The 14,938-nt window shown below is 32.7% G+C and overlaps 1 protein-coding gene across 1 annotated transcript in view; it reads right to left on the bottom strand.

Moving 5' to 3' along the window:
* Positions 1-14,938, bottom strand: part of LOC145292051 (dynein axonemal heavy chain 5-like) — a 579,775-nt gene that overhangs the window by 352,240 nt on the left and 212,597 nt on the right. Inside the window, exon 29 of the mRNA XM_080138079.1 lies at positions 1,662-1,902. Within this exon, the coding sequence (XP_079994205.1) occupies positions 1,662-1,902 (241 nt within the window). The remainder of the gene's footprint in view (positions 1-1,661; positions 1,903-14,938) is intronic.

Genomic DNA, 14,938 nt, shown 5'->3' with positions numbered 1-14,938 from the left:
AGACTGACACAAACATTTGGACATGGCTACGAAAAAGACACCTAAACAGAGAAAGAGAATCTCTAATAACAGCTGCACCAGATAACATGCTTAGAACCAACTATATCAAAGCGGATATCGACAAGACATCACAAAAGAGCAAATGCAGACTCCGGTGACAAAGAGACAAAACGATAAACTACATAATTAGTGAATGCAACAATAATGAATAAATTCTAAAAATAAATTGTAAAGAAAAACGTTATTGTATTGCTAATAACACAATACAATAATGACAAATGTAAATTGTCTAGAAAAGTCATTTCCTATGATTTTTAAACAACATCCTTAGAATCAACAGAACGATCCAAGATGACCTTTTTGAAGAACTTCAAAGAGAATATGCAAGTTTGCAAATTAACACAAGACATTTTATTTACACTCGATCAGATTTAACAAAATAAACAAAAAAGAACTGCTGTCTAATAGTAAATAGAGCATGTTCAATACGAACATTTAAAAGAAGGAACCGTCTTTTCGCCTGAGAACATCTTAGTTTTAATAACTACAAAACGAAACAGCGTCATGGCAGTGTTGCAGCGTTTGTACATGTTTGCATAAGCAAAAATAACCAATATTTATACGTGTGTGTGTGTGTGTGTGTGTGTAAAGTTCTTGTTCACGTGATCTATTGAACACTGTTAAGACAACTGACTATAGTGTCCGTTTCATAACATAAATAGGATGTATTTCTCGGCTTGTCAGTTAGCTATTGAATCGTAGTTTGGTTAGGACGCTGGAAAATGTGTTAAAAGTGACTCCTGTCAAGAGTTCGAATCGTGCAACTGTCTGAACTGTTATCTTCCACGTTAAGGATTTCATTTGAACGTAAATGTGTAATAATTGATGTATTATTATTAATTCATTTATTTATTGCAGACTATTATCCTCATCTATTTTTGTTGTTGCCATGGCACAGTGGATAGAGACGTTGAATCTCTATGGTTCCAGGTGACCATTGTGTGAAGATAGCGGTTTCAATGGTACCTAAAATCGGCCAGAGGCTTAGTTGGCCAAAATGTGGTGAAACGAAAAACAACTATGGATGGCAGTAATTGCTGAGAATGCAGTGAGGAGATTTGGAATTCCTATCCCATCGCAGTTACTACCCGACGAAGACCAGAGGAATAGTTGGCCGAAACGTCGTGAAACAACAACTAAAAAAGATGCAATAAAAAGTATGTAGTAAATAAATGAATAAATAATACTCATCCTGCCGAAATTCAAAAGACCACTCGGCAAATGGAAAAGATATCTAAAAAGATCGAAGAAAGGAATAACTCTATCGTGTTCAATCAGACATGTCTAAATAATGACAAGCTGCCAATATATATATATATATATATATATATATATATATATATATATATATATGTGTGTGTGTGTGTGTGTGTGTGTGTGTGTGGTGTACTTTTATTAAATATGTGCATCTTATGGGACTTTAAAGGTGTTGCAGTCCTCCTAAAAAGTTCGATTCAACGTTTGTATTTAAATATCAATAGATTTTAGTATCAGTAATAAAATATTAAAGACAGTTTGTAAAAGCAATCTAAAAACCAATGACTAAAGCTGATGACTCAAAAAGAAGTTGAAAATTTTTTTAAAAACAAAAATGTAAAGACCTCAATTTCTTCTTTATTTGGTAAAATCGGAGCTTCCATCAGGTTTCTCAGCAAGAAATTATCCGATTCCACTTCAAATGTGTGTCCAGTTATTGCTGAGAGTCGTTCCCAATGTCTCCGCTGAAGGGCTTTATTGGCCATCATTTCCAAGAGGGGACATGTTTCGTTGAAATCATCAATAGTCTTGCGCAAGTCTTCATAAGCTTGCCATTCTTTTAGTGCTTTTGGTAAGCGACGGCATCTGAAAGTCAGAAACAAAAGACATATATATATATATATATATATATATATATATATATATGAAGTTAAGTTTTTCTCATTCTTACATTGATATTAGAAGCCTACTTTTTCTATTTAAAAATTATTAAAATGAACTTCTTAATATTCTCAGTCATAGATATGTGGGCGACTCCATGAAGGTTAATTAATTTTGATATTCCTTTGAAAAACGAGAATTAATTAATTATTCATTTGCTTATTGAGTAATTGGTTTTATTTTACTATTATGCTTAGTTTTATTCATGCATAGTTTCTACTTTGTGCACAATCGTGTAGAATTTAGGATGTAAACATGGACATGTTTTTCTCTCTCTCTCTCTCTCTCTCTTTCTCTTTCGTCTATATATATATATATATATATATATATATATATATATATATATATATATATATAGTAATTTATAAAATATATATAGCGATTAAGCTACACTGAATATTCTGCGTTTCATCCACTATATGATTCGTCAGGCTTATGCACGAATTCTGCGCCGGTAGTTGAATGGAAAATAATAAGACAAGCTACCACGTGCAGACATTTAGACAACCCATGTAAATTATGCCTCCATGAAAAATTTGCTATCCTGTACTTTAAAGAACCCCAAAATCTATTAAACTGTAGACGAGAAATAGCAAACAACTGTGTTCACAAAATAAAACTTACTCTAGGATAGCGATACAAAATAGCTTTAAAACTAACAAAAAAAACAAACAAAAAAAAAACAATAAAAAACAAACAAATAAATAAATTGAATAAACATGAATATACATAAACGATATGTATGTGTGTACACATATGTATATTTATATATATAAAAAAAGGAGGAAAACGTCTACCTAGTTCTAAAACAGATCCTTTGTTCGATAAAATGCATGCCCATTGGCTGATAGGAAGCGGCGCGGTGGATACTAGAAAGCTGATTGGCTAACTAAAATCCTCAACATATAAAAAAACGAGAAACAACCACAGAATTCACGCATAAGCCTGACGAATCCCATAGTGGATGAAACGCAGAATATTCAGTGTAGCTTAATCGCCATATATATTTCATCAATTACTAACTAGCTCTACCTACGTATTGAGCACTTTTGAAGTAAATACTTAAAGTTTATGCATAAATCTATACCTTCGTATATTAATTTTATGTGAGTAAAGGAAGTAGTTATATATATATATATATATATATATATATATATATATATATATATATATATATTCAAGTTTGTAGACCAAATATGTAAAAAGGAGTTAGGTAGAGACGTTTCACACACAGAGACTAGGTCACTTATATATCTACAGACTTGACACTTAATGTATAAGGTATTTGGACCCGTGGAGCACTTTTGATTTGGTTTTAGCCTGCAAAAATAGCTGCTAAGGGGTCAAAACTAAAAAAAAACAAACAGTTGATCTTTGCAATTTTATAAAAATTGTTACTCCTGCACATATGCAAAAAAACATTCATAGCTTGAACTCGCTTAATTTTTTATATCTTCTTATCCATCCATGGATAACTCAAACGGTAACAATGCTGAAGTGCTAAATAATGACAAAGGCTGGAGCATTAAACGTTTTCGTTTTGATTCAAGCCATATTTTTTCATAACTTTTGAAATCACTACTATATATTGGATACAATGTAATAATCAATTTAGAATTGGATCTATAATAATAACTACAAAACAAAACATGCATGAATTAAAACATATTTATGCATATTTTACAACCGGGTGACCGCAAGCAATGCCGAGCAACGCCAGGCAGCCTGCTAGTTATATATATATATATATATATATATATATATATATATATATATATATATACTAGCCGATTTACCCGAGCTTTGCTATGGATATATTTGTATTATACAATACTAATTGGCATTCTTTTAATATTTATGTAATTACAGGTTCGAAACCAAAACTTCTGGGTAAACGACATTTCTTGTACCACTGGTAAAAATGTAAACGAAAGTTCTACATTACGTAGAAAAAAAAACTGTACAGGTCCGTTTTCAGTTTGTGTTGCTCCCAAAAATGTAAATTAGGATTTTTGCGGATAAACTATGCTTGGTTATGTATATAAAAAGTACCCCATTTTTAATAAAGGAAGGACTTTCACATAAAAATTTAATAAACAAAAGATACGGCAAAAATTGAATTACACTTGTAAATCATATCTAAAAAAATAGCACGGTTCGTAAACTGCAGAAGTACTAAACAGATAAAAACACCCGCGTTTTTGTACTTCTGCAATTATTTTTCTTTGAGTGATGCTGAGACATAAAGCGACACCCCCCTCCCCCCGAAAAACCCCATAATTACGTCGAAACTCCCCCACACAAATATATATTATCAACTAAATCAATTACCCCGACAGGAAAACATAAGATCTTTCTCAAAAGAAAATCGAAGAAAAAAAAGTGAAAAAAAAAAACCGCGTAGGAATATATCTGATATAAAAAGCATTACTTTACCTTGTTTCTTTTTCAAAGTATTATGGAAACGATAATAAAATTCAGACAGTCACGTGAATAGTTGAAAAATGATTTTAAAATCGTCCGTAGGAAATAAATTTTAACCTTTTGGTAAACGTGCTCACAACTTACAATGAATCGACATTTATAGCCGAGACTTTAATAGAGGGCTAACGATTTAAAATATTTCGTCAAAAAATAAAATCATCCTTAGCCTAATTATTTATTTTTTTTATCAATATTTTTAACTTTTACATTTATAGAAAATAAATAATTAAAACAAATCATTTTATCACCATATCTCTCGATTTGGTTAAAAACTATATGCGTTCATAATCGGAAGTGAAATATCAGTGAAAATTACTTAAAATGTGACAGTTTAGCAAATAGTACAAAATAACTTGAATTAAAATAATTTAAATAAATTAACTTTAAATAATACTCTTAAATAGAACAATTACATCAATTACATTACTATAATCAGTAATTTTAATTGAGCGAATTATTTAAAAAGATTGTCTTTAATATAATATGCAAATTAGATTAGTTCTATTATGTACATTGCCTTCAATATAGTGTATATATATTGATCGTGATGCTATTTATTTATATAGAAAATCTTATAGTAAATAAAAATTTATATAGATAACCGTTTTCAGCAGGAAGTTTTGTATATATTAATCAAATTGTGAACAAACAAACAAACAAACAGACAGGATTATGGATTTATATATATAATAGATATATAACTATAATAACTATATATATATATATATATATATATATATATATATACAACTAGCGGGCTGTAAAATGCACCTTCAACCAATGGATTAATATCTTGGACTCAATGGTTCACCAATCCAATATTACTGACAAGAAAAAATGCGCCTTCATACAATTCGATATCATGGAGCTGTTCATAAAAGCAATTGAGTTTGCCAAAAACTCAACTTTTATGTCGCTAGTAAGGGGAATGTAATGTAATATGAATAATCCAACTAGGTCTGCAGCTTCTGTAGCAGAGAGTGATATCAATATAGCAATGAAGAGTAACGGTGATCAATGGACAAAAAATAGGCGAAATGGCTTCTTTGACCTAGTCATGGATCCCTGGACTCGGCAGAAGCTGCAGACCTAGTTGGATTATTCATACTACATTACATTCCCCTAACTAGCGACATAAAAATTGAGGATATAGGTTTATACAAGGACGAACGTCTGATGATAGTTAAGGCTGCCACAAGCATAAAATGTGATGGACTTCAAGAAAAATACAAAAGGTTATGAAAAATATGGGCCTTAAGGTGGAAATTACGAGCAATATTAAACAAGTCAACTTTCTGGACGTCACCTTTGATTTAGCTACCAATACCTACAAATTTACAATTACAAAGTTATATTAAACATAACACAAACCTCACATTTATCCACCCATGCTCCAACCACCCACCCTCTATTATTAAGCACAAACATAAATCAATTGAACGTAGGATAAATAATAACTCCTCCAATGAGGAAATATTCAATCGATGCAAAAAATATTTATAACAATGCACTAAATTATAGTGGATACAAAAATGGTGACCTTAAATATAATAGAAACAAAATATATGACTATAACTGATCACGTTCAAAATGATAATAATCAACTTTAAGAGGGACTTATTTTCAAGTAAAAAAATTAATCAACTTCAAAATGGATTAGTCAACTTCGAAATGAGAAGTAATCAATCTTAAAAAATTGAGAATTAATATAATTCAAATAAATTTAATATTTATTCTTTTTATTTTATACTTCAACGAGATACAAAATAACATAAACTTTTTTTTAAAATTTAATATCATCTAAGTTAATTACAGAGGGAAGTAATCTCTGTATTCCAGATAAGAAGATAGTGCATATCTTAGGGTAAATAAACCTTTTCAATAGGATTTAACATTGGACTATAGGGGGCAAGTCTTAAAATGTGGTGTTGCTTAAATTCATCCTCCCCCATAACTTCTTCAATTGAAGTATGGCAAGGGATGTTATCAATAACTAAGATAAAACTCCTTTCATAAAAAAAAACTACTTTAAAGTAAAGGCCATCGAGTCCAACTACGTTCTCATAAACTCTTTTGCAATCTCATAATCGTCGATTAACTTATTTGCGATGTCTTGGAGTGTGACCTAAGGAAAGTCTTCAATTAATTCGGCCATAAAATTCTTATGCTCTTGCGTAATTATATATTTTCTAGAGTCAATCTTTTCAGCACCCTGATGTATCCAATGGTGCACTGTTGGTAGATGCACACCAATTTTTCTTACCAGGTCTTTCCAATTTCGACTGCTTCTTTTGTAGAGGTTTCTCCAGCATTATCATGAAACATCATTTTTTCCGATACAGGACTTTCTTCTCTCTTATATATATATATATATATATATATATATATATATATATATATATATATATATATATATATATATATATATATATATATATATATATTGTATTGGTAGTAATTATTTGTTTGTTTAAAATAAAATATATAAGTGTGTCACCCAAAAGAGTGCTCAATGTTTAGACAGAGCCAAAATTAGTGAATTTAGTTTACAAACAAATGGCTACATATAAGCATACATGTTTCAGCGAAAACCCAGTAAGGGAATCGCTTCATCAGGCCAAGGACAACTCTGCTATGTATATATATATATATATGCTATATATATATATATATATATATATATATATATATATATATATATATATATATATATATATATATAATTATATATATAAGAGAGAAGAAAGTTCTGTATCATCAAAAATGATATATATATATATATATATATATATATATATATATATATAAATTAATTGAAAAAAGAATATCTCAATTTGAATTTGATTTATACATTTTGAAGTTGAGTGTTCCATTTAGAAGTTGATTATTTCTCATTTTGAGGTATAGATCTAATAATCGAAGGAGAAAAATAATCTGGTTTGCCCCCCCCCTCAACCTAATGGTAAAAACAAAACTTAGGAATAGGTATCTACATCTTATAGATAAACACTTCCAACCAGGTAGTACACTACATAAAATCTTTAACAAATCACCTTAAAACTCAGCTATAGCTGTACTGAAAATTAAAAAAAAAAAAAATGCACACTATTAAAATATTAAGAAGAAATAATCCTACTACAGACACTAATAATATTGATAACAGAAAAACCTGCAATTACCAAAGACCGACTGAATGCTCACATCTTCGGTGATATACTAAAATATGTACCATAGAAAACCCAGAAATACAAAATTCTACATAGGGAGCACCTAGTAATTAAAAACACAAGAGAGTTATATGCTCAGTCAGTTAAATCCCAAGTAGCTGAGCAGCAAGTTGGTTCCCACCAGTTTTGACAAGTAACAAACAGGGTTATGAATAGAAGTGTGTGAGTACCATCATCAATGGACCTGAAGTAATTTTTTCAGCATCATACAAAGCCAAACTCTTTGCCAAGAACTTTGTAGCTAATTCTATCCTATGCGATCAGCGCCGCCAACTCCCCCTCTTATTTTCCTCCTGTGTCTCAAATCACATCCTAAGATCATTCGTAGACATTTATGCTGACGACACTACCATCTAGGGCAACACTTAAAAAGCCGTAAACAACGAGCTTCTCTCTGCTTTTCTATCTTCTTATCTTGAACATGTGGTGCAATAGGGAAAGAGGTAGCTGGTTAATTTTAATGCATCTAAAGCCAAACTTCTATTTTTACATCATCAAGGCTCTGATCCCCATCTGGCATCAATCGAAATGAATGGCTCTCGTCTTGGGGAGGCTCCATGTTTTCACAAGCTTCTGGGTCTGACCTTCACGGTTCATCTGAGATGGAACATGTACCTCAAATCTGTTGCCAGGGCTGCTGGAAAAATGGTGGGATCGTTCTATCACTCCAGTACATATCTCACTGCTGATACAATTCTGTACTTGTATAAGAGCCAAGTACATCCAAGGATGAAGTACTGTTGCCACATCTGGGCAGGAGCTGCCAGGAAGATCTTATCTTGCATTGACAGAGTTCAAAGTAGACTTCGTAGCCTTATGGGAGATACCCTTTTCTCTTCCCTGCAAGCTCTTTCCCATGGAAAACATTCACAAAAAACACTCGTCTAGTTGAAACCATTATCAATAATTTTCCCCACTCTTTATCTGTGCCTAAACCTAAACGTAGATTCCATGAACAAAGCTTCTTTCTTAGAACTGTACGCCTGTGGAACTCTCTTTCGTTTTCCTGCTTTTCAACTGACTACAATATGGTTGTCTTCAAGTCCATTATGAACAAGTTCTTGAGTCATCCCTTTCAGTAATCCAATTTACCAAATTTCCACTACTAACGATTATTACGATATTGTCCCATTGATTACTGTACACTCATTAACCCTTATCCTCAAATGGCCTCCGGCCCTTAATAATTGGTGACTCTTTTGTAAAAAAAGAAAATGAACCTCAATGACCTTTAAAAAACAGATTCTACAGTCATACACTATCAATGAATAACAAAGAATATGCGATGGACACCTCACTCTCGGTACACTACTGGAAGTTAATCAAGGCGAAAAAAAAACACACCTTAAGTCAAATGGAAAATACTTAGGAAGGCTGAAACATGTAGTTCATTAAGTTCACTCTGTTATCTACGTTTAGTGGAGAAACATGAGACTATTAGTTTAAAGGACCGCAACAAATTATTAAATGTAAAAGTAGAATCGGCTATAAGCTGCAAACACTTTGGAAGCTACACCTTAAATAAGATGTAAAAAAAAAAAACGAATAGTGATCTTCTCCTACCAATAATACTACAAATCATAATCCCTTACTCCCAATATCTTAATTAATTAATAAATGAACCAAGGGAAAAGTTGAAAGAATACAAAGTAGTCCTGATACACTGCAAATTAATAACTACACTTACTAAAAACCGATACACCTCTAATTAATAATTAACTACACTCACCGAAACGCTTTGAAGAATAGGCTAGCATAAATAACTTAGCTAAATTAAGGAACGAAACATCCTCTTGTTACTGCTCAACACCATCTCAGGTGCTACCATTTAATACTAAGCTAAACGAACAGAAACAGAATATGCCATTAAATGGATAAAGGTGAGCACACTTTGCATACTTAATAATTAAATACCTGAAAATGATTAACGAAAATAATCTAAGGGTCTAGCACGCTTGTAATTAGAATGTTCATATATACATACAGAGAGTATTTTTTTTTTTTTTTTACAAGGTGGTAACCACTGATCAAGTCCCGGAAGCCACTCGGGCATAAGGGTTATTGCGTGTACAGTACGTTAATGTTGAGATTTGATAAAGGGTCTGCTTAAGGGAGCGGTTCATCAGGAATTTGTTTATGTTGGACTTGAAGACATCCAAGTTGTAGTCAAGTGGGAAACAGGCAGATGGAACAGAGAAACAGGCATGCACTTCTAAGAAAGAAACTTTGTTCATGGAATCTTCGTTTTGGTTTTGGCACAGATAAAGAGTGGGGAAAATTTTTGACAGTGATTTCAGCTAGACGGGTGTTTTTCGTGAAAGATCAGCAAGGGGGAACCAGAGATTGGAGCTTAGATGAGCACCTGCCATGGAAATAACGATAAAACAAAGAAAGGCTTGCAACATCTCTCCTGTGGGAGAGAGGTTTCAGGGAAGAGAAAAGGGCATCCCCAACTAAGCCACGAAGCCTATTTTGTACTCTGTCAAGGCAGGATAGAGTGTTTTTATCAGCTCCTGCCCAGATGTGGTAAAAGTACTCCATCTTTGGACGTACTTGGCTTTTATATAAGTAGAGAATTGCATCAGCAGTGAGATATCTTCTGGAGCGGTAGAAGGATCCTACCATTTTTCCAGTGACCTTGGCAATAGTCTTTATGTACGTGTTCCATTTCAGGTCATGAGTACAGGTCTAGCCCAGAAGCTTATCAGAGCATGGAGCTTCCCCTAGTCGAGAGCCATCCATTTCAATTAATGCTAGATGGCGATCAGTGCGTTGATGATGTAAAGATAGGAGCTTGGTTTTAGATGCAGTAAATGTAACCAGCCACCTTTTCCCCCACTGTACCATGCGCTCGAGATCAGAGGAGAGAGAATCAGAAAGAACTTTGTCATTTACAGCCTTTGCCATAGATGGTTGTGTCATCAGCATAGATGTCAACGAATGATTTAAGTATGTGTTTTGGGAGATCATTGATGTAGATAAGGAAGATAGTTGGCCCAGGATGGACCCCTGAGGGACTCCAGCATTAATACTGATGGCCTCTGATTTCTGCCCATCAACCACTACTCTTATGAGCCTATCAGAGAGTATTATTGCAAAACAACATTGCACAAGCAAACCAACCTCATAATTGATTCTAAACAATAACTAAGTACTCTAACTAGAGGGCTTTGAGAATGAAATATTCCACCAATATAGAAAAATATAATCTATTATGTACCTGTTTAGATGTATAGGGTCTGGAAAATCTATCTCTATAATAAAGAATAAATATATTTATACTCTAATGTTAAGGAAAAGATAAACAACCCAAGTAAAAGAATGAGAAGCATCGAAATAAGTTTACATATATATATGAAAGCCTTTGTCACAAATTACTTCAGACACTGCAGTTGAGTGGAAAATATAACTCCCAATATACCATCTTAATTTAAATCATATAAATAAGCTCACTGGCTGTTAATTTAACCATATGGACATATCTCTATATATAAAAGCGAAAATGTATGCATGTATGTATGTTTGTGTGTCATCTAAAAACTTTTGACCGATGGAACAAAAATTCACAAACTTGGTATCATATTAAAGCCCCACCCTCCGGACGACAAATATCGAAAAATTAGCCCAAAAAGAACATCAGAAGTGCGTCAACTGATCGATTTTCTGCAGGGAGAGTCTTAAAAAAGTGACATTTTAATGTTAAACATTACATATTTTTAAATCGATTTATAACTGCCCAAAAATATACGGGCGCCAACTCTTCTACATAAAGTATAAACGGGGCCGTTTATTTTGGGTCAACTTGTATTTAAAACCCGCTGAGTCATGTCACGTGATCTTGATGTCAGCAAGCTCTAATGGCAGTCTGAATTTAAAAATTGTTGTTATCGGTAAAAAGAATTTAACCTTCACACAAGCTAAGCTATGAACTTCTACGTTATGACAATGTTACCAAATGTTACATTAAAAATAGTTAAATACGATAGTTAAACGAAAAATAACAAGCTAAAAATGTGAAGTAAAAAAAAATACGCTTACAAAAATATAAACGATCGAAGTTTTTACAAAAAAAAAAACAGCCAGACGCCATTTTCTTTTTTAGTAACAGTCTTTAGAGTAAGGAAGACGAAGTGTGTGTGTGTGTGAGAGAGAGAGAGAGAGACATACACAAACGCAAACACAGAGAGAGAGAGACAGAGACAGATAGAGAAAGATGTCTTGACAGGAAACGAAATACGTAATTTAATAAACGCTAATGTGAAGTAAAACAAAAATAAAATAAAATACTGCTACACATCTCGTAACGCTCCCGCGATGACCTCATTTAGTGGCTATCTGTCAATCAAACCTCTTTCACCCGCTTTATAAGCCTTATTTTAGCACTGTAATCAATGCCTCTTACTCTTGGCCTACACGGTTAAGTGGTTGGAGTTTGTTTCACCTCCGCGTTAAGGCTCCCGGGTTCAATCCAGCCTCACGACCAAAACTATTTTTTTTCTTTTACATCTTTAGACACGCAGGCAACGTTTCTTTATTTTTTTTACTTCGCTTATTCTTTAGTTTACTTCCCCCCCCTATACACGCAGCGTTTTTTTTTCGCTTTTTTTTTGTTTTTTCTGATTTTTTTAACATCGTTTCAGGGTTATTACTTATCCTCCTCCATACACACACCTACAAACACCCGGGTAACGCCGGATACCCCCCGCTAAAATCTTATAAATAAATAAATAATTTAATAATTTGAAAACGAGGAGAAAATTAACAGATAAAAAAGCAATGAATAAAATAAAATAGATAAATAAATAGAGCTTAACAATAAAATAGATGAATAATGTAGTCGCCAATAGAAAAAAAAACATCCATAAAAACCAGTTAAGAAAGTTAACAATGATAAAGGCATAATATTACTTCAGACCACAGCAAAAACTTAGGCCGACCATCAAGTAAAAATATTACCAATACCTCCCAACTACTAAAGTTTGAACGCATCGGATTGTATTTCCCACTCTTTCTTAACCTCCCACCCCTACTCCCTTCTTTCACCACACTTCCCTCAAAAACCCCTACTGCTTATTTTCACCCACGTATGCTAATTAATGGGCGTCTCCACAACATATATATAAAAGCGAAAATGTATGTATGTATGTATGTGTATGTATGTATGTGTATGTATGTATGTATGTATGTATGTATGTATGTATGTATGTCTCGCAATAACTTTACACACGGGTCACGGATTTTCGCCAGATAGGTATCATTTTAAAGTTCCAATCTTCGCCCGACAAATATCGAAAAATTTGCCAAAAACATTAATTCCTTCACCCTAAAATCATCAGTTTTGTACAGAAAAAATCGTTCCTTCATTTTCTCTGCTCCTGCTACTACGACAATTACGTCATGTTTGACCTAGAAAACGTTGACGTTAGTTTAAAACAACCTGCTAGTGTTTTTAAAGGTTTAAATTTTTCCGTTCTCAGTTCTACGTCTCCTTGGCGTAGGGGTAACATATCGCCAATTTTTTTCCGCCTTAGCCTCGATATTTCGGGTTCGAGCCTGTCTTTCTACCTAAACTTTTTTTTTCTCTTTTACACCTTCCCCCCTTTTTTTTGTTTACGTTTGTTCGCTGTTTGGTTTTGTATTGATTTTTCCAATTTTTCTTAACATCGTGTTTTTTTTATAATATTAAAACAGAGTAGTCACCCTCTCCTACATACACACCTCCAAACACCCGGCCACGCCGGGTACCCTCCCCCTAGTATCTTATAAAAAAACGAATGTATTCTTGACTCTGGGTTCAGTATCGCTCTTTGGGCTGATGCACATATGTATCCAATAATGTTTGTATAATAAACAGGCTATATATATATATATATATATATATATATATATATATATATATATATATATATATATAGTCATCCACATACAGTATTGTTTCGCTGTTTCACAGCTCATCAGTGCGGCTAGACAGGCAACTACCTCAAGCCAGGATTTACTTCGACAGTGCTCGATAAGTAAGTAGAGCTAAGTAATAAATTTTGAAAATACATATGGCAATTAAGCTTCACAAATTTTTTTGCGCCAATGCTCACAAAGATAATACACACACACACACACGCATTATATTCATTATATATATACTGATGGAAAATCTTATATATATATACTGGTGTAAACCATAAATATATTTATAATATACATATATATATATATATATATATATATATATATATATATATATATATATATATATATATATATATATAGAGAGAGAGAGAGAGAGAGAGAGAGTATACATATAAATAAAATTATGGTAACATAGGAAGTCTACACGGATCGATTAACGTTTCAACATTTGCGATCCAATCAGAGTACTGATGAGACATAAAAAAATGCTAATATATATATATATATATATATATATATATATATATATATTACATATTTTATATTTGATAACAAACGATCCATAATTATTTCCGTATCTCCATAATACTGTCTGACGTCTAGGACTAATTGAATATTTGAAAATATTTTCAGTCTTTTCAGACCACTCTAAAAAGTATTCGCTTAGCTTTTCTTTTGTAATGACCACTGAAACATTTTTGCTAATTCGTTTTTGTTGTTTCATAAATATCAGAATATTGAATATAAACAAATGAGATTGATTTGATATAGAATCCAACAAAATATCAGACCAGAATACCTTTTCTTATTCTGTTCGTAAATACTCAACGTCGTCAGCATAATCATAATTTTCAAAGATAATTTCTTTTTCACACACACACACACACACACACACACACACACACACACACACACACACACACACACACACACACACACACACACACACACGCACGCACGCACGCACGCACGCACACACACACACACACACACACACACACACACACACACACACACACACACACATATCATTCAAACACTACCGTGCTTGAATATATGGTTAAGTGGCAGTTTAATCATTTGAAACTGTTTTAAAGCTTCACCGCTCACTCATTTATCGACTAAATTCCAAACAATTATTACAGTTCATAGATCACTTTCTCAGCTATATTGTGAAAAAAAAAAATAATTTTCGTTCAGTAAAACAAAAGTTATGATGAATTTACTGGTGTTCAAAATCGTAAAAATTTTCATGCTTTTCATGTCTGATTTCCATAACAACCACGTGCCTCTATTTGTTGCTGATGAGGAGACTTTGTTTGTGAAGTACAAAACTTTTGTCC

Source organism: Euprymna scolopes, chromosome 13 (assembly GCF_053919585.1).
Source record: "Euprymna scolopes isolate OS-2025 chromosome 13, ASM5391958v1, whole genome shotgun sequence".
In the NCBI taxonomy this organism is placed as follows: Eukaryota; Metazoa; Mollusca; class Cephalopoda; order Sepiida; family Sepiolidae; genus Euprymna; species Euprymna scolopes.
This window is presented reverse-complemented; position numbering and strand designations above follow the sequence as displayed.